General features: G+C 35.4%; 3 protein-coding genes across 5 annotated transcripts in view; 2 read left to right on the top strand and 1 right to left on the bottom strand.

The window, feature by feature from the left end:
• The window catches only part of LOC141385860 (uncharacterized), a 741,913-nt gene that overhangs the window by 585,284 nt on the left and 134,685 nt on the right, over window positions 1-21,944 (top strand). The gene's annotated exons all lie outside the window — the stretch shown is intronic.
• On the top strand, window positions 5-3,656 carry dpcd (deleted in primary ciliary dyskinesia homolog (mouse)). The gene is given in 6 exon segments (NM_001045377.1): window positions 5-288; window positions 708-788; window positions 877-992; window positions 1,102-1,235; window positions 2,935-3,037; window positions 3,347-3,656. Coding segments are annotated over 6 exon segments (603 nt in total). The 5' UTR covers window positions 5-224; the 3' UTR covers window positions 3,452-3,656.
• Window positions 14,977-20,240, bottom strand: fgf8b (fibroblast growth factor 8b). Of its 2 annotated transcripts, XR_012402759.1 has the most exons (6): window positions 19,702-20,240; window positions 19,574-19,610; window positions 18,241-18,427; window positions 16,803-16,909; window positions 15,641-16,452; window positions 14,977-15,459 (listed from the first exon to the last, which is right to left on the bottom strand). XR_012402759.1 is itself a non-coding variant. In NM_182856.1 (5 exon segments), coding segments are annotated over 5 exon segments (639 nt in total). In that variant the 5' UTR covers window positions 19,734-20,216; the 3' UTR covers window positions 14,977-16,176.

The following is a 21,944-nucleotide window of genomic DNA, read 5'->3' as shown; positions in this document are numbered from 1 at the left end:
TTTTAAACGGATCTACTTCCGGGTCGTAGAGTTGGCTTCTTTTATTAAACATGAAAAAAATGCAGCACTTTTTCACTTTTTGCAACATGTAATACTTCAAATCGATTAATCGTGTATACAATTCTGTTAAATGTATAAAAAAGATAAAAGAGCTTGTTTGAAATAGAGGTTGTCAAGGCAACCGCAGGCGCGGGTTTGTTTGAGGAAATGAATCAGCAGGAAGCATGGCTGTTCAACAGTGGGCTGATGCTCTTGAAAAAGCCAAGAAAACTGCTTTAATATCCGATGGTAGGAAGTTGTCTTTTATTTTACTTTAGGATATTTTTTCTTCTATGTGTGTATTTGAGCCGGTATGCTTTTAATAGTATTATACGAGTTTTTATAAATCTTTTAATTTTGCTACCGACTAACGTTAGCAGCACAAGAAAACTTGCATACGAAAACAATAGACCAGGGATTTATTATAGCTTTGCTGTATTGTGATTGTATGGTGTATAATAACTACTGTAAAAATACCACGTGTTAGCTATGGTTTATGTAGCGTTGTTTACGTGTTTTTGTTGTTGCTGTTTACTTTATAGTAAAACCATGGTAATTTTACCAAGAGGAATATCTCAAGCTTTGCGTATATTATTTTAAGTCTTTAACATTGTGAGATGTATGGTAAAGTGTAAGATGTGTCTTTTCATGTGTCTTTCTCTTTCTAGGGAAAAGGAAAGTTCATTATCAGTTTGAGGATGGCAATGAGATGGCTGAGGAGTATGACCTAAAAACAGATGAGCTTGTCAGTAAGTGTTTTCTGTCTTGGCTTCATCCGAGCAAATAAAAAAAGAATTCATTTGAATATTCTTCTGTCATCATTTAATCTTTTGTTAGTGCGAAAGTGGCGACATAAAACCACCTTTGGAGGACAGGGGCAGTGGACTTTGGAAGTTGGTGAAACAAACCCAACTGGGGCTACATCTGATTTAATAAAAGAGAACAGTTCAAATGTGAGCGCTCATTTTTAGTTATTTTAATACTTAATTGATGATGACTTACAAAAAATAATAACAATGTTTATTGCAAGACAACCTAATTATCTTGTTTTTATGCCCACAGCCACTATTTATGCGCCGGGACACAAAGACAAGTTTCCAGTGGAGGATCCGTAACATTTCTTACCCTTTAGAAGTCTACAGTGTGACAGCTGAGCCAATGGAAAGATGTTGTGTCATTCGGACCTCGAACAAAAAGTAAGTTAATATTAATAAGAGGTTTTAAATGATCATTTATATTTTTAATCACCATAGAGCATATTATTACTGAAGTCATTTCATAATTTTCATTTTACAGAAACACTTGTTCATTTCTAAATTGTCTCAACCTTTATCGTAAAAAAAAAAAAAAAAAAAAAAACAGTCAAAGAATCATTTAATTAATGTGAATTATGAGGTAAGTGGATTGTTACATCCCTATTTAGGATTTATTCACACTTGACACATTTGGTTCAGTTAAAGTAAATATGGCAAATTTTTTTCAATAAGTGTGCATTGTGCCATACAAACCTTGAAATGAATTAACCAGGACTGGTGAAAATATCAAATATATTTCTCAGATCACTTCTAAACAAACCAAAGAAATCCCAACACAACAAAATTAGCATATGATGTGAACATAAACAGGACAGAATGTCACAAGTATTTAACAGATAAAAGCAAAGATTGGAATGTTGGACACTTCATCCACTCAGTGGTCACAGATTTAATTGTTTTGGGATGTGATGCTGCTGTCAGATTCAACCGTCAAATGTCAAAATAATCTTCTAAAGGTGATACACACTGTGAGGAAAACCCGGAAAAGTTATTGTAAAAAAATGTCCTTTAAAATTTTACTGTAAACAACCTGTTGTTTTGTCCCAATTCTAAGTCTTATAGACTTACATGAGTTATGACAATAATAAATATACATTTAAACAACAAGCACATTTAGCGCACAACTTTTTTTGGATGTTTCAGTTAAGAATTGTTGCAAATTAAACATAAGTCCTAAAAAAATAAAGAAAAATTGAAAGGCCAGTGTGAATACAAAGAAAACCAGAAACGATATGTGTGTATTATATATTTATTTATTAAAAGCAAACTAAACAAGAAACCAAATTACAAGTACTAAAAAAGTGGCTTAATTATTTGACTTTTTTATTATGTAGTATTGTATTTTGCTATTTACTAAACTTAAATATAGTTAGTAATCTCAGAGTTAAGAAAAAAAAACAGTAATCATTTACAATTTTAACTAACAAAACTTCTCAGGTTTCCCACATTTCTTAAAAACACCAGAATTGCAGACTTTTGGATTCAAGGACTGGAAAGTACTTAAAACAAACATGGGTCCTTGAAAGTGCTTGAATTACATTTGAAATTACATTTGTTTTACGTGTTTGAGGTCAACAATTGTACAAAAACAGTGATAAAAAATGCAAATTGTTTCGATATTTCAGAAACTGCACTTTATTATTAGCAGTTTTGCTTTCAACAACGTTTATTAAAGTTCTTTAAACATGACTGTTTCAAACAGTCTAAATTATTTAATAAAGAGACATTCAAAACATCATAATTACTCTGTCGTTTTTAATGTAAATATTAAGTGTAAGTGAAATGTCAAGTACAGTAAGGACTTTCATTGTGCTACATATGCTGGGTGTGTGAATTAAAAAGGTGCTTGATTTGAAATGAAAGGTACTTTAAAAGTCCTTGAATCTGCTGTACATGAAAGAGTGCCTGTCATGCCTTTAAATCATACTTGTTCTCAGTTCTACTGATGTAGATATGGTGAAAAGTGTGTAATAGTTGTAATAGCCCTACAGCAAGCCTATAGGTGGCACTGTTGATCTGAATGGAAGGTGGATGACTGGCCATGAGAAACATTTTCTTGTTCACCTCCTCATTTTCCCAGGTACTATAAGAAGTTCAGCATTCCAGATCTCGAGCGTTGCCAGTTGCCTTTGGAGAGCACAGCCTTGAGTTTCACCCACGCCAACAACACTTTAATCATCAGCGTGAGTGAACTCTCACCGTTAGTCTCACTTAATCACTTTCTCCAAGAATTTTTTTTTCCGCATCACGTAGAGGAACTTTCCCTTTTGCGTGGATCGGGGACCAGATTGCCAAAGCTCTAATCCTCACCATGAGAGCACACAGATCTGGTCTCAGATCATCAAAAGGGCAACCATTCCGTCACTTTTTATTGGTTCATCAAAGTAGAGAAGGTTGAACTAAACTTCTCCCACCTCCGTCGTCTGCTTCAGCACTCAGTTATTTCATCCAGCAATTGATTTTATATGGACTTTCTCTCACTTTTCTTGTAGTACAAGAAGCCCAAAGAGATTTTAACGCTGGAACAGGAGCTGCTTGGGGAGCTGAAGAAACTGAAGGGGACAAGTGAAGGAGATATTGACTGTAAAACTCAGTGAACTGCTGTGGATCTGGAGCTTTTGCAGTATTGCGGCTGTTCGGCTGCATTTCTTTATGCATGTTTCTATAAGCTTTTGTGCATACAAACATGTGACTTTTGTTGTATGTATACATTTTGTTGTTGAGATATACCATTTGAAATATTGAGCTGGATGATGTAAAATTGTTTGTTATGTCCAAATAATAAATTTCACAGAAATGTCACTTTATTTCAGCTTTGTTTTTGTAAGAAATTCTAGAAATAGCTATAAAAGTGATTTACCATGTATTAATGTAGTGCTTTACAGTCTTAAACATAAAGGAAGAACCTTCATGGGGGCAAAAGGTTTCTTTAGATGATGAAATTGTATGAATAACTGTTTATTTGATGAATACTATTGAGTAAAATTAATTAACTATATGTACCTACCTACTATATTTTAGGGTTAAAATGCAGGTTAGGTTTAGGGTGAGTTGCATGTAATTATCTAAAATTAATTACAATTATTAAGTATAAGGAAGATGTCTTTTGCTAAATGTTTCTTTGAAGAACAAAGAATGAAACAAAATAAAATGTTCTTCTGTTTTATCATTGTGAAACACCATTTGATTCTTGGCAATAACAAGTGCACAGAAAATAAAATGAAGACTTAAAACAGACTTAAAATGTATTAAAAACCTCTAGAAATAATGGTGATGTATTGAAAAAATAACACATGACACTTGTTAAGTAAATGCAAAATGAAATAAGCACTTATTTATAAATCAGCCACTTCTAATTGTTTCAATTCTAATTTTAGTATAGTCGTAGTTATTATTATCATTTATATCACAAAAAAATGCTCACTTATCTTTAACTTCAACATGTTGTCATTACTGTCATTTAGACTCATCGGTTTCTTTAAGGAGCACATGGGAAAATTCAACATTTCATTCAACCTAGTTATCTATATTCATCTCATGTTTGGCACGGACCACATGCCAATACTACAAACAAACTCGATGGTTTAAGACAACAATACCATTTGAATATACTGTTTCTGTCTCTTTGCTTTAGTTCCCACTCTGCAGCTTTTGTGCCAAACCAAAAGACTGTATGCATAAAACAGGCACCAAACCGCAAGTCATTCTCACTATTGCATGCACCGACCTCCGAGGAGAATGTTTTCTGCTGTAAAACTCACCAGCCGCTATTCAGGGCTGACTCTTGTTCTAGATGTTAATATAGTAACAATGTAATATTTTTAGAATGGCAAAGATGAAAAGTACAGCAGGCATGCTTTAAGCAATTGTAATTCATCAGTTAAACATTGCACAAGTTTAAAAATGCAGAAGGGTTCTATTTCTGACAGCAAAAAAACAAACAAAAAAAAAAACACATAATGTCTTAAAGTGCCACTTGGGTGTCAATATGCGTGTACAGTATATACAGTTGAAGTCAGAATTATTAGCCCCCTTTTGATTTTATTTAATTTGTTAAAATATTTCCTAAATTATTTTTAACAGAGCAAGGAAATTTTCACAGTATGTCTGATAATATTTTTTTTTCTTCTGGAGAAAGTCTTATTTGTTTTATTTCAGATAGAATAAAACCAGTTATTAATTTTTTAAAAAATATTTTGGGACAAAATTATTAGCCCCTTTAAGTTATTTTTTTTTTTCGATAATCTACAGAACAAACCATCGTGATACAATAATTTGCCTAATTACCCTAACCTGCCTAGTTCACCTTATCAACCTAGTTAAGCCTTTAAATGTCACTTTAAGCTGTATAGAAGTGTCTTGAAAAAATATCAAGTAAAATGTTATTGACAGTCATCATGTCAAAGATAAAATAAATCTGTTATTAGAAATAAGTTTTTAAAACTATTATGCTTAGAAATGTGCTAAAACAATCTTCCCTCCTTTAAACAGAAATTGGTGAAAAAATAAACAGGGGCGCTAATAATTTAGAGGGCTAATAATTCTGACTTCAACTGTATAAATGCTATTGACCAATGTTGTCCACTGTTGATGACATTTGTAGTGAGATTGAGGGGAGAGAGGAGGGGGAACAGGGAGGTCCTATTGGTTCTATTACAGAGTTGTGTAACATTATTTTGATGATAGGGGCAGTGTCTTGAATTTAGAATATTTCTGTTATGCCAATTGCTTAATTTACAGGATGCCCTTAAGATTATTGTATATCCTTGGTTTCCCACTTTAGTAGGTCAAGTTTCCAAATTAACATTACCCCAGAGCCCATGAAGATGCTGACTCAACTCATACATTTAAGGAATTTTCCATTAATTTTACTTAAACTAAAATAACATAAAACAAATGTTTACTTTCCTGTGCGCAGTATCTATTGTTAATGTGAAGTCATGCAAACTGCTTAAATGCGATTTTTTTGTTGTTGTTTTTTGAACATTTGATTCACTTACTAATTGTTCTTTATTTTATTCTTCAGCTTAATAACAAAGCTGGGATTTTCTTGCAATTTGTGCCAACCTCAAGATGCTAGTCTCGAATCAGATGGCACATGGCATGCCTAAAACTGAATTTTATGTATTTTCATCATATTGTTGTGAGCATATATATACAGTTGAAGTCAGAATTATTAGCCCCCCTGAATTATTAGCGCCTGTTTATTTTTTTTCACCAATTTCTGTTTAACGGAGGGAAGATTGTTTTAGCACATTTCTAAGCATAATAGTTTTAAAAACTTATTTCTAATAACGGATTTATTTTATCTTTGACATGATGACAGTAAATAATATTTTACTTTATATTTTTCAAGACACTTCTATACCGCTTAAAGTGACATTTAAAGGCTTAACTAGGTTAATAAATTGAAGTAGACAGGTTAGGGTAATTAGGCAAGTTATTGTATATCGATGGTTTGTTGCGTAGATTATCGAGAAAAAAATTAGCTTAAAGGTGCTAATAATTTTGTCCCAAAAATGTTTTTAAAGAAATTAATAACTGCTTTTATTCTAGCTAAAATAAAACAAATAAGACTTTCTCCAGAAGAAAAAATATTATTAGACATACTGTGAAAATTTCCTTGCTCTGTTAAAAATAATTTGGGAAATATGAAAAAAAAAAATCAAAATGGGGTTAATGATTCTGACTTCAATTTATAGTTAAAGTCAGAATTATTAGCCTCTTTTTGATCTTTTTCTTTTTTTTTTCATATATTTACCAAATGATGTCTAACAGAGCAAGGAAATTTTCACAGTATGTGTGATAATATTTTTCCTTCTGGAGAAAGTTTTAGTTTTTTTTTTTTTTTTTTTTTTTCGGCTAGAATAAAAGCAGTTCCATCGTTATACCATCGTTATACAATAACTTGCCTAACTAAGTAAGCCTTTAAGTGTCACTTTAAGTTTATAGAAGTGTCTTGAAAAATAGCTAGAAAAATATTATTTATTGTCATCATGCCGAAGATAAAATAAATCAGTTGTTAGAGATGAGTTATTAAAACTATTATGTTTAGAAATGAGTGGGAAAAATCCAATTTTCAATTTAAAATCCAATTCAATTTAAATCCAATTTAAACAGAAATTGTATGTACTGAACCATAACTTAAATATGTCCTATGGCATGACATAGCAATAATTCAGATAAATAACTTTTACTATATACAAGCAGCATGAGAGCAATTTATCTCTATCCCATTGGTGGACACCAATCTTCTTACAGTGCTAATTATTTTATATGAATTAATAAATAATATATTCTTTTTTCCATGATCTGTTGGATTTGGACATTTTCAATAAATAAGGTATTACTCCAAAGGACAACAAAACAATTCATCATGCTTACAAAAAAAGTTACAAATGTGGAACATTTTGAGACAAAAACAGATGTAATTCATGAACTTCACAGGGAGCTTCAGTTACATGAATCCTTTAACTAATTACCTTTTTTTAAATGACATTTTTTGTGTCACACCACATGACTTGGTTTTCAGTGACAAAATGAATCAAGTTCTTATGTTTAATCATTAAAAAAAGGATTGCCATTAACTAAAATACGCACTTGTAAAATAGGCCTGATGCATTTATTAATTATTTTATGATTTTTTTATTTTATTTATAAAAGCTGTAATTTATTGCTTGAGACAATCACTCACTACAGTTTTGTGAATTGGCTTAAAATGTTTATTAACACGACAGTTTTTATAAGAGTTCCATGGAAGACAATGAAATGTTTAACCATTTACTGCATTTCAAAGCATGTCAATACAGTTTCCCCTTATTCCAAAGACATGCGGTACAGATGAATTAAATAAGCTAAAATGGCCATGGTATGTGTGTGAATTCAAGAGTGTATGAGTGTTTTCAGTGTTAGGTTGCAGCTGGAAGGGCATCCGCTGCGTAAAACATATGCTAGATAAGTAGGTGGTTCATTCCGCTGTGGCGACCCCTGGTTAATAATGGGACTAAGATGAAAAGAAAATGACTGAATGAATACAATTCCTGTGTGACAGTGAAAATACAATAACCCAGTCACAGAATGCAGTGTAACCTTATTGCTGACACAACACATTGTGTCACATTGGACACATTGGAACATTGGCCATTTTGGAACACTGACCAGTTCTGACATCCAACTTCTGAGGTAAATCAAATGCAGCATAGCATAAGTGTATTTAATGAGTATCTGTGAATCATTGTGTACCTTAATCAACTGTAGAACTGTTAAGAATGATGCATGTGACGATTCAAAGTTTTTACAGCAGTAAACTGTGACTTGTTTGATTTACTCAACAGCTCACGCCACACCTTGAACTCTTATATCTGGCATCAGTCTTTTGGCCCTGGTGATGGTACAAAGCGTGGGTACATGCCATTAATATGAGTTAGTCAAAATGATTAAAAACACACGGAGCGTTCACCAGAATCGTCACCTTTTGCAGTGTGCTAAAATCTCACCATAACAGTCTCATATTGACCACAGAAAGACAGAAAGCATTGAGCATCATTACACCCGTGTGTTGACAAGCAGTGCTGCGAGCCAAACATCTGCACACATCATTGAAACCTTCTAGGAGCAGAGCTAGAGTCCTGGCGCTGTCTTCACCCTTTCTCACACTGCCCAAAGATGGTACGCTCCAGTTCACAGCAACACGAGATTCCAGATTCATCCAATAGCTAATGTCCAGGGGAGACTGCTGGCATGAGCTTTGTGAAAAATTATTTTGAAAAGTCTAACATGGAAGAATCAGATGTTTATGGGTTAAGTGCTACCAAGAGAGATTACTATAGATCCTCCAGTCCTTTTTTAAAAGATACCGGCTCTTCTAACAGACCGGTGATCAGTGGTCTGTATATTGGCAGATGTTGACTGTTACCTGTAGGTCAAAACTAATTCAACAGGTCCTATAGGAGTGGTTCGTTGATAATGTCATCAGCATTTTGGAGCAAGTTATTCATTTTTGACATTTTAGCAATGGTGTACAGTAACCGCCTACAAATACTCAACGGACGATCATTTTTCCTCAGGAATTGTACTTTACTAAGTAGATTTAAAAATGTGTACTTTTACTTTCACTTGAGTACATTTTAGTGCTATTTTGATACTTTTACTGTACTATTTCCCTTCAACCTGCAGTCATTCATTATACATTTTTTTTTTTTGGCTCAGTGCCTTTATTAATTAGGGGTTGCCACTACGGAATGAACCACCAACTTATCCAGCATGTTTTTACGCAGCAGATGCCCTTCCAGCTGCAATCCATCTCTGGGAAACATCCACACTCATTCACACACATACACTATTGACAATTTAGCCTACCCAATTCACCTGTACCGCATGTCTTTGGACTGTGGGGGAAACCGGAGCACCCGGAGGAAACCCACACGAACGCATGGAAAACATGGATGGAGAACCAGCGACCTTCTTGCTGTGAGGCGACAGTGATAACCACTGAGCCACCATGCCGCATTTCCAAGAAGACATAAAATCTCTGTATCGTAATGATGACTGAAATCACCAAATTATTGTAACCTTAAACAATGACTAAATGCACTACAGAATGTTACGTTTTCAAATGCAGCCTAAAATTACTCTTGAGCACTTTTATAATAATACTTTGAGTAATATTTACAATAAATAATTTTACTTGGCTTGTGACCCGGTGGCTCAGTGGTTCACTGTCACCTCATAGCAAGAACATCACTGGTTCAAGTCCTGGTTGGATCAGTTGACATTTCTTTGTGGAGTTTGCATGTTCTCCCCATGTTGGCGTGGGATTTCAGTTAATGCAACTTGAGTTTTTGAAACATTGCTTTTGACATATTGAAGCATATTCAGGTACACAGGGGCATATTTGTGAAGAGCAGCTTGACAAATCAGTGTACAAAATGTCCGCGAGGTCAGTTATTTTTGATTTACTTCAACACAGTGGCTAAGTAATTAGCATGGTTGCCTCGCAGAAGAAGGTCACTGGTTCGAGACCCAGTTGGACCAGGAGGCCTTTCTGTTTGCATGTTCACTCCATGTTCGTGTGGGTTTCCTCCAGGTGCTCTGGTTTCCCACACAGTCCAAAGACATGCAGTATAGGTGAATTGGATCAGCTCAGTATGTGTATATGAGTGTTTCCCAGTGCTGATAGTTATACTCTCCAGTGGATTGTGGCAGGAAAGGGCATTTGCTGTATAAAACAATTACCAGAGAAACTGACGACCTGTGGCGACCTCTGAAATAAATTTCTGATATAAATTTAACTTGAATGATGTAAGTTCCTTTCTTGTTTATTTTACTTTTGAAAAATGAACTGAATTCTATACATATAAAATGATTCTTTTTCATTTCCCATGTGATCCCAGTAACGATTTAATATTCATAAATCATACTGATTATTAATAAAAACTGTATGAGCACAGTTTTTTGTATTTATAGATCAGTTTTAAACACATTGGCAAAAAAGTCCCATATATAATATTAATATTTGGTAATCACAATAAAAAAAAATGCTCAAAAGATTCAAATGGAAGAATGAAAACAAGGGTTTGTGATAATCAAAAATAAGTGAATTGAGCATCACCTCGAAAACTAAATGATGAAATTAATTTATTGCCAAATTTGGCCATAGACTCAGTCAGAATCATGTTGTGCATCAAGGGTTAAGGCAGTTGCTAAATAGATCTACAGGGTCGAAACAGGAAAATTCTTGTGTTTACATTGCCATTCTCACAGATTATCCCAATTCAAACTTTCCATTTTGTAGATTTTAATTAACATTGAAATAGGTGTCAGAAATGGAGTGGTGGTGATGATGTTGTGCATCCAGAACTATTAACTTAGCATTAATTTGCTATTTTTGTTATTTGTTATTTTGCTTTTGTATAAACATAAAAAAAAACACTTTGATTTAATTAAATTGCAATGAATGTTATGCATATGTATATGGAGTCCTTTCTCTTAAATTCCTTAAATTCCTAAATTTGTTAGCAATCAGTTAGTGGTCATTTTCTACTTGATTTCTACTATTATTATTTTTTGATACATAAACAAGTGTATTAGGAAATTAGGGTTTAGTTTAAGTTCAGTTTATTAAAGTCTTTAAGCTTACAGAATTTCTTAACACTCAAAATACACTTAAAACACTTAAAAAAGGTTCTTAAATGGAGTTCAATGCCATAGAAGAAACATTTTTCCTTCCACAAAAACTTTATAAATTAATTTTAAAAGAACCTTTTTTTTTTTCTTTTGGACATTAAAAAAAAAATCTAAACAAAATATTTGTGGAGTAGAAAGTTTACACAGATGTAAAATTTCTATTGACGTTTCATCAACTCGGAAATTATTAACTAATTTATTGCAAAATGTAAGAATCAGTTACCAGAAGCTTCCAGAGTAAACTCAACTAATTACATTTTACAGTGTACTTTTTTTGGCAAATGTTTGTGAAAACTTTCAATTTGAGACACAATGAATTGTTGAGGTATGTTGGTAAAAGCAGAACTTGTATCCATAGTTTGGTTATTTCTTTCTTTTAGTAAATAGTCCAAAGGACTAATTATTTATTTTAGTGAAATCTATAATCTCCAGATCTAAAGAACCACTTTTGTAAACTACAAATATTCCTTGATGGACTTTCATAGTGGAGGAATGTTTTAATAGTTCCTGGAACTAGGTGAAAGCATGTATACTCAGCTCAAACTCCTTTAGGGAACTAAATTAACTCCAGTTGCATATATATGGTCGTAATGTTAAGACACGCTCTAGAAAAAAGAAATGGTGACTAACCAAGCCCTGCAGCTGGTTGCATGAGTAATAAATAAATTTGCTGTTTATATACCTCTGATAAATTTAATTTGTTAGTACCAAAGAGGGACTTATGTTTTTATTATTTTCATTGTTAAAATATATTCATTTCCTTGTTATTCAAAATAAATGTATTTCTGATCTGATATGTAATGGGGAAATAAGAATGAGTTTGGCAGAGAGAGGGTACATACAACTAAGCCTGTTTTCAAAAGTGCTTCTTTAGTAATGTTGTCTATGTCAATCAAGCATTGATGAGCAGAGATTGTATAAATAGCTTCTGTCAATAAGGTGAGTTATTTACCAAAATCATGACACAGAAATTAGAGATCTTTTTCTTTCTCTTGCATAGGCTCCACGTGCGCATTAGCCTGTGCCCATAATGCTCATTGAAAAACTTGGCTCTGTTTCAAGAGTTCACACTTAGCCAATGATCTATCAAAGCTTGTTTGGCATGCTGTCCCGGGAGAGAGCCCCGAGCTCAAGGGATCCTCGAGCCCGGGGCTCCCCCCCGTTTGCAGATCTAGAGGGGAGCCTGAGCTTGGTGGATCTCAGAACTCCCCGACTGCGATAGCTAAGGGAACATCTGAGAAGGGGGCTAAAGCGTGCTTGGTTCTTAAGCGTGATGTATGTCTTTAGATGGTGGGAGGAAACCGGAGAGCCCGGGGAAAACCCACGCGAACACGGGGAGAACATATGAACTCCTCACAGAAACTCCCACCGGCTAGGCGAAACTAGGCCAGTGGTGTTCTTGCTGTGAGGCTCTCAGTGCTAACCACTGGGCCACCGTGCCGCCCAATCAATGTCAAGGAGGAGAATAGGGGAGGAAGGGGGGTTTCTTCCAAACGAAGATAATGTGGACTGAAAACTATGGTTCTTTATAGTAGCTTAAGGCTCATATGATTGGAAGATAATGATTAGCTAATACGAGACCGGCCGTGATAAATCATAAGCACGTGATCCTCTCGAAATTAGTTTATAAACAAACTTCACTTGTGCATCAGTCAGTTTTGAAATTCCACTGATGAGTTTAGCCACTAGTCAACTTAAGTTGGTAAATGATTTGTTCCAGTCAAAATGGACAAATTGCATATGATAAGTAGGGATACAGTCTTTCATCAAGTTTCAAACATATTTCAGAACACATTTGTGTTGTACCCCTCTCATTCAGAATGACTGGGCAGCATATAAACCTCAGGGATTTAATGTTTTTTTTTACCAAAGGATTCTCAAATCGGGCCCATAAGATCATCTTTTCTGCAGATTTTATCTCCAACCCTAATCATACATACCTGAACATATTAATCAATGTCTCCAGAATCAGAAAACCACAGGTAGGTGAGCTTGATATGGTTGGAGTTAAACTCTGCAGAAAATTGGTGAAGAACATTGATTCAAAAATTCAGAAAGTCAGCAAGCTTCAGTGTTAAACCATAGTGTATTTTTGCATTTGGTTACCATATTTTGAGGAACTGTGTAGTGTAATGTCTGAAAGTATGACTGGGGTCCTATTTTATGTTCGTCAAATATTCATTTATTCATTCATTTTCCTTTGTCATAGTCCTTTATTTATCAGGGGTTGCCAAAGCGGAATAAACCATCAACTATTCTGGCATATATTTTTTGCAGTGGATGCCCATCCAAACAATAGTATCTGGATGCAGCCTTTATGATGCAAGCTGAGATTGCATTGCTCATAGATGCAATGTCAGACACAATGCACTCAGTGGAGCTATGATGTTACTGTGAGGGGTAGGGTTAGGGGTGGGGTAAGGTGAGGGCATTAAAAAGCATTGGATGCAGCTCAGATTGCATCTACACCGAGTCTGTAGCCAGACCTCTCTCACTGGCCCGGCGGATCTTGAACCAGCAACCTTCTTGCTTTGCAACGATAGTGCGAGCCACCGTGTGTCGAATATACCTTCATACCGTGTGTATGGATGTTTCCCAGTGATTTGTTGCAGCTGGAAGGACATCTGCTGCGTAAATCATATACTGGATAAGTTGGTGGTTCATTCCACTGTGGCGTCCCCAGATTAATAAAGGCACTAAGCCGAAAAGAAAATGAATGAATGAATGAATGAATGAAGGAAGTTTGATTTATTGAATGATGCAGTCATGTAAGGTGGTCTTTTGACACAAACAGAACAAAGCACCAATTTAAAGACTTTTAGTAGGTCAATCAAATCTCTTCTAGATGCTTCTCTGCCACGAAACATTGCTCCACACGTGGATGCAGTCCAAGGGCCAACTGACAAATCAGAAGTCCTGGGAAAAAGGCGACAGGGCGAAGAGCTCGGTGCTGTGATTTTTGTTCAGTGTCTCTTCTTCCCTTTCTCCCTCCCCATCCTGAGGCCTCAATGGTCATGCTCAACTGCCTCAACAGAGAGACACTCTTTTTTGGCCCTTTTCATTCGTCTGTGCCCCTCTTTGCCTCTTCCCAGCCGTTTGCCCTCTTTCAGCCCCTCTCGCCCACATCTCAACCCATAACACCCCCACCGAACGTTCCCCCCCCCCCCCCCCCCCCCCCCCGAGTCGCTCTTGGTTTCTCCTCACCCCCTCTGTGTGACTGGGCTTCCTTTTTTGATAGCTGACCCCTCCTTGTGTTATTATTCAGGTCCACCATTGTATAACATGTTTCTTTTCTACGGCGCCTACAAAGGGAGCATTTGATCAGAGGGTTACGGTGCGCGGGTCGCAGAAATGCAACTACACGGTGGTAACCTTTGTTTGGGAAAGCAATGGTGGGTTGACCTCATCTCTTCTAAAGCGAAAGGCCCGAGCTATTCAAAGGCCCAGTCTCACTTGCTGAGCACATTCAATCGAGACCGGCCTGTCACAGATATTGCCTCACAGTTATCTGAGGCTCAGGCCTCTTTTTCTGGGAGTTCGACTGCTGGGCCAAAAACATAACAACAGCTATACGGTCCTGGAGGTATACCTCTTGAATAGACCCGAGCATGCCCTTGAGGTTTCTCTCAGGCTGCTGTTGTTGTCAACTGAATGAGCCTGACTCTGAAAGAAACTGGCTCCCAATTTGGCCGACTTGTGTTCCTGGAGGCCTTCGACTTTAACCCACACTTGTCGTGCTCGTGTTCTTGATGCGCCCACACACATACAGCGTGATCTATGAGCGAAGGAGAATTCGACCTGTCAGCTAATGATCGCTGACTTCTTCAAAGCAAACGCAGCGTAGAAGCGCATCTCAAAGGAGGAGAATCAATCACCGTCCGAATTGCCCACAAAAGATGTCGGGGAGTCAATGAATCTCACACCCCAAAAAAACTTATTAAATCGATACTTTTACATGAATTTAATACACACTCTAAAATAAATATTTCCATTTGTTTAAGTATCTTACAATCTTCCAATAAAAATATATAGTCATGTACAAACAATAAAGATGCTTTTGATAATATCCCTACACATCGTGGACTCTGTGTGTATCTGCATATGTTTGGGGTCATCAGTAGGTAGCTGCCATGGTCACTGTCAGAAAACAATGTGCAAAACTTTTTTAGGTTTACTTTTTCACTGGGATGACTTTGCACCTTATCTACCTCTGAAGGTGCATATTGGTACCTGACACTTTTAAATATAGAGGATCCGGTGGAATCTGTAGTTCAATAAAAGGGATAGCTCACCCCAAAATGAAAATTCTGTCAAAAATATACTCAAATGTCATCCAAATACCCCTGAGAACACAAATAAAGATATTTTGGATGTTCTTCTCCTCAATGTCAGTATAGCATGCGCATGCTCTATGTACACTCTCAGAAATAAAAGTACACGGTTCATAATGGTACCTCATAGGTACGTTTTAGGTACATTTGGGTACTAATATATCCCTTTGAGGTGCCAATGTGAATTCTTTAAGTACAAATATGTATCTTTTGAAAAGGTAATGCCCAGTGACAGCTCCTGTACCTTTATTTCTGAGAGTGTATGTGCACTTGTATAGCATGTGGTCACAGATGGTGTATATTTCGGATGAGCCTGTGCTTCGTTTCAAACAGATGAACTTATGTGTGGCTTGGGCATCTGCGGTATATCCAGAGGACACATGAACTGTATTGACACTGTGTTTGGTACCTCTCTGGACTTTGAGTCGGGACCAAAATATCTATATTTGTGTTTTAAAGATGAACAAAGGTATCAGGGTTTTGGAACAACATGAATAAACATTCTAGATGTTCTTCAAAAATAGTTTTGCACACATTTCTGAGAGTGTTTATGTGTCGTATGTCTGCTGTTTTGTTTCATTCCCAGAGATGTGTTGCATTATTACAAGGCTTACTTGTCCTCTGTTCAGTCATGAGTTTAGTCATTGTCCCAGAACATACTGTTCCTAGTACAGTCATTCATCTGTACATTTTCCTTAAATTATACACAACATTGCTTTGCTGTGATGTCCATTAAACTCTGAATGCACAAAGATTAGATAAACTCAAATTAAGATAGCACTCCATTATAAGACGCTGCCCTTTCCTCAATTAACGCTTGCGCGCTGATGGTGCTTAGTCCTCTTGTTGAGGGGATATGGGATTAAATCAAAGGGCTTCTGTTCTGTTAATAGGTGTCCTCGAGGAAGACGTTTCATGAAGTGGGCCTCTCTCTGGTGCTGCCGGGTCTGCATGGCTTTCCTGGGTCGACCCTTGCGTGTAAAGGCCATGTACCAGCCTTTGTACTTGGCATTCTGCAAAGCTGTGTAGTTATTTTCCAGAACGATCTCGGTGAATATGCAATCCTTGCCACGGCCCTTCCTCTGGCAGGAAAAAGAGACAGAAAGCGGACGACTGAAATGACAAACTCAGAAATCTGCAATTGAAGACTTAAAGATTTATGAGACATAGTTCTGCACATAGGGCATGATGGGTTTACCTGCGATATAGTCAGTGCCAGTTGAGCCAGTTTAGTTGTCTGTATTTTATATATCATCATGTGAGTAATGCTGTTTCATTGCATTTGGCAAACGCTTTTTTGCAAAGTGACTTGTGTTAAAGGTGCACATTGTTTTATCAGTTTCCCTGGGAATCAAACTCAAGACCTTGGTGTTTCTGGTGCCATGCTCTACAAGTGAAGGAAGGTAGCTTGAAAAACATTTCATTTACTCACCCGTCCAATGAGCTTGCCTTTCTTGTTCATGCAAATATAGTATCCTGTTTTTGCCCCTCTGATTCGAACCCGGCTTCCAAATGTATCCGTTTCCACAACAAGTTTTGCTGCAAAAATTAAAAGCCTGTTACTTTTAATTTGCTTTCAGGTGATATACACAAATGATAAAGAAAGATGCATGTGATTGGGGAGTGATTGGGAATATTTTCAATATTCTAATGTAGTCTGGGTTGGCACACAGTAAGAAGTATATGCCAATATTGAGCCTAGATTTGTCAGTGTGTGTGTGTGAGACATATAAGGACACACATTTGTATAGGTATTACAAAGACAAGGTGACTTATGAGGCAGTTCATTCCGCTGTGATGACCGCAGATTAATAAAGGGACTAAGCCGAAAAGAAATTGAATGAATGAATGAATGAAGGTGTCGTATTAAAAATACTTATAAATCATATAGAATACTTTTTTCTTTCTTTAGAAAGTAAAAAAATAAAGAAAGTTTCATGTGGATAATGTAAAAAAGATCTGTTTTTACAGTATAAAAACCAACAAACGTATGGAATGTCCCAAAAATCACAAAAACAAACCTGTGTGTGCATGTGTGTTAGGCCAAGACTACAAAGAATAAGAGTAACAAAGAAGGGTATAAAGCGATGTCGCTGACCTCACCTCTCTTCATAAACTGACTCATACCTTGAGTTGTAAAGCTATGAAAATTCCTCATAAAATGACCCTCCAAAAAAGTGGGCAAAGTGGATGGACTGCACGAGTGGAAAGATGGCTAGACATGCAGAAATACTTTGGTGACAGGAATTCATTCCCAGCGGATGGGATCCTAACCACTGTTTTGTTTGGAGAAGAAGTGCCGTGGCTCACTTAAAAACAGGTGCCCTACTGTATAGGTTTAAAACTGACACTGAGTTCTAATAAAATAAGATTGACTTCACATTGCCCATGCTATGAATCATATGTCAACCATTCGTTTAGCATAAAATACATCTCATTTTGCAGCAAATTACTCTCAACAAGTGATTGAAACCTTAGATCATTTTGCTTCACACATAATATAGAAACATTTGCAATAAACATTTGTTTTGAAAGTCACAAAAGCTGAAAAATAATGATGTTAAAAAGCAATATGTCATATTTCTATTGTACAACTCTTTGTTATATGGAGAACTATTCAGGAAATGTTAAGACGGCAGAAGTAAGATGAGTACTGATGTGTTTTCCAGAACCGTAACGGGTTTCTCTTGAGATCCCCGTACTCAACAATATAGAATCCATTTCAAGCTTTGCAAGTTACCTTTTGGCATTGACATTTACTGGATATACTTGAAAGTAACTTGAAATAATATTCTTAACTGACTTGTTCTGTTCTATTGTTTGCAGATGACAAAGAAAAATTATGTGTGTCTTATAAAACTGTGACTTGCCATGAATATCTCCATCCTCTGCATTGGCGTTAACCCTCTTATTACCCAGGACTTGTACATGTTTACCGCTGGTTCGGCTATATAGCTGATAAGTCCTTGTTAATCTCCGACTCATCCTGTCTGACAGACGACTCTGCTCCGTTACATGGTGCTTAAAATTAGGCATAGAGATGGACTGCATGGTCATCTATGGAAATGACACAGAAGAACATGCGGATTTTTTAAACAGAAGAACAAAGAAGAACTATATTCTGATTATTTAAAGTGTAGCGTGTGACATGTATATTCCAATAACAATATGAACTGCAACTTTCTCATCAGAATCGATTGATTTTCGAATGATTCCATATGTGGCTTCACTTAGTTGGCATTCCAGGGGCAAGTGCACTATCCACACTCTAAAAAAGATGCCAATGAGGGGTCATTTCGACCAACAATGATCTTTCACCCCAGTTTCACAGGCCTTTCCCATAATGATTTTCTTTTGTAAGCCAGTCATGCGCCGTGCCCACATGTTAGAGCCATTACCTTTAAAGTGAGGGGTTCACGTCTTTTCAAGATGTTTGACAATTTGCCAATGACTCTATTAATAATGAGTTGTTTGCACGGTTTTAACACATTTACAGCGCACATATAAAATCACATGATTAATGTGGGTAACTTTGTATCACTTTCGGTGTATCTTGCTGATGCTTGCCTGGAAAATATTTGTAGGAGAGAATTTGGCTTTTTTGTTTTGTTTTGTTTTAACACTTGTAACTCAATGCATTAGTGTTTTGCTTTGAATTGTATGACTGTTATGCATATTTGTATATAAATAATGACTTGTATCAAATTATAAAGAGTGAAAATTAATGCCAGGTACAAAAAAGTGCTAAAATTAAGTACTAATATAAAATGGAAAAATAAAGGTTTTTGAGATTATTAGTGTTTATTATTGTGTATGATCACCTCAACCGGATTTTTCACTTATTTGCAAATATTAAACTAAAAGAAACATTTCATCAAAAGCAACTGAATAATTTGGGAACAAATATTAAAATACATAAACTGCATGCTAACAAACAATGTTTGTCACTCTCACAAATGCCACACCTGTCTTATTCTGGTGAGTCTATTTGGGTCAAATAGAAGTAAACTGAAAAGTTGTGCTGCAGGCATCCTTCTAATTTCACTTCTTACTATGTTTGTAAAAATTTTGATTGCTGAAACAATCAAATGAAACAATTGATTCTGATATTTTGATTATTATATTATATTTTGGAATTGTCCTATAGCACCAACACAATTACAATTATAAAAAAAAGCTTGTTTGTGAAAAAAATCGACTTACCTGAGTGTAAAAACACAGAGTCATGAATTGAAGAAATCTGAGTGCGGGAAAACCAAATTTATTACTTCTTTAAAATTATACAAAAATAAACAACTATAGAAATGACTACATTTAAGTGGTGTACTTACAGGTAACCTAACCTCGATGATTTCAGCCTCATTGTGAGATTTCCAAACCCTGTCTGATAATCATCCGAAACAGTAAGTCCTTCATCAATTCCTCTGTTCCTGTATATTTCTGTATGAAAATCGGTCCATCGGACATCAGCAATAAGACGAACAATTAAAAGGGCAATTGCAGTTTACGAGTATCGGAAATATGATTTATTCATCCACTGATTCCATGTTAAATGAATCCGTCAAGTAATTTTTATTCCTCAAAGTTAAAGCAACTCAGGCGACCGTTTTCAAAAACATAATTTATGAAAACAATGAAGAAAAAAATATATGAAATATTCTTCATAAAAAATCACCGGCATGATCCAACAACATGTGTGCGCCCATGCTGAGACTTTTACATTGTTTCCTCGCGGTATTTCCAGTGCTGATGTAAATGTCACGGGAAAATTCTAAAGTCACTTTCAGGTTGGTAAACGGTGATATTTCTCTGACGGGAAGCTGGGAGGCACAAACCCCACTGCGTCTCTGTCCACTTTCAAACTCCCAATGTCAAACCCACTTTTCACGTGTAGTGAGTCCCGTTACCTCCACAGAAGCGCCTTCCCACCCTTTAAACCCCTTCACTGAGGAAGAAAGACAGTCATTTAACCATTTCAAAAGAAGTTGAGGATATACACTCACACACATACACACACACGACCAACTTTTGGTCACTTTTTTATGAAATATAAAGTTGTTATTAACAAATAAATAATTTAAACTTTTTGGATAAGCGTTAACCTGCAATTTACTGTTGCATTAAAGAACATTTTATTTAACACATAAAAATAAGTTATTGTTGACATAAATTTATATTGTTTCAGTGCTATAGTAATTTGAATTTAATAAATACTGTAATTTATGTTTGTTCGGTTTTATTACTTACTTACTTACTTAATTAATTAATAAATTAATAAATTAATTTAAAAAAAAATTATTATATTTATTTATGTGATTATCCCTGTTAGTAACTTGGTAATAAACATTTGATAAAATGTGGATAAAAAGGATTGCATTTCTAAGAGTGGTCAAAACTTGTTTAAATAGTCTAAAAATATCTGATGTTTTTATACAGTTGGTCACCGTAGAAAAGTTAATATATTAATAATGCTCTTTCTCATGCCTAAAAAACATTAGCGTCCGAATAATTGTCAATTAAACAAAACAAAAACATTTCCCCAGACATTACTGAATGTTATAATAGATTTATGTTAAATTAAATTATAACATAACATGACTTATTTCATGAGTAAAGTTTAACAATAGCCAGTACATTGTAATAAAAAAAATAATAAAAAAAACCTTAGAATAATAAATAAAGGTCATGTTCCATTAATGCATTCCATATATACCACCAATTTTTTCTGATTGGTAATTTTCAAATAATTTTTTCTCAACCACATATATTGTCCTACATTAAATGAAACAATTTGATACTTATGACTGCATTCCAGGTCATATTAAAATTAATAATACCTTAGTATTAGGTAACAACTTAAACCAGAAATAAAAATATTTATGTTTACTTTCTCTTTCTCAAATAAAAAATAAATAAACTGAAAGCTACATTGTTACCACTTCAACACAAATCTAAAAATCCACTTTACATTTTCCAGGTAGGTTTATACTGACATTCTGAAATAATGACACGCTTAATATGTATTATATTGTTCATCATTCACATCATATGCTATATTTATCATTCTTGTTACTGGTTTAAGTAAAGTATACCTCCCAAACAGCTCAAACCAAAGACATATAAAATCCAGCCCCTATAACTGGAATTTTAGTTTGAAAAGGTGGGGGGGGGAAATTGCATAGACTCTGCAATCCACTCTAGAACATATACAGCTACATTAGTCTATTCCCTGGCTGCCTGTAAGACTTTGCTTCACTGTGCCTTTGTGGTGACCCTTAGTTTTCATTTTTTCATTTACACACTACATGTGTAAGTAATATATGCTCCATGAGAGATCTAGACTTTAGATGTTTTCGACATCTAATGGTTAGACATGTGCTGTCAAGTACTCTGAGCCCTTTTGATGCATTGGAGCCACCAGAAAACAAAGCATTTAACATGAATTTTAACAGTCTTAGTTTCTATATTTTTAAATGATAATGTAACATAACAAGGTCATATAGTATCACCATGTCTCCTGATCTGTCACAAAGATGTAATAGCCCTAGATCAATGGACTGGGATCTACTGGTGA

The sequence above is a fragment of the Danio rerio genome, chromosome 1 (assembly GCF_049306965.1).
Source record: "Danio rerio strain Tuebingen ecotype United States chromosome 1, GRCz12tu, whole genome shotgun sequence".
Classification (NCBI taxonomy): Eukaryota; Metazoa; Chordata; class Actinopteri; order Cypriniformes; family Danionidae; genus Danio; species Danio rerio.
Note: the sequence above shows the minus strand (reverse complement) of the source record. Positions and strands in the feature narration are given on the sequence as shown.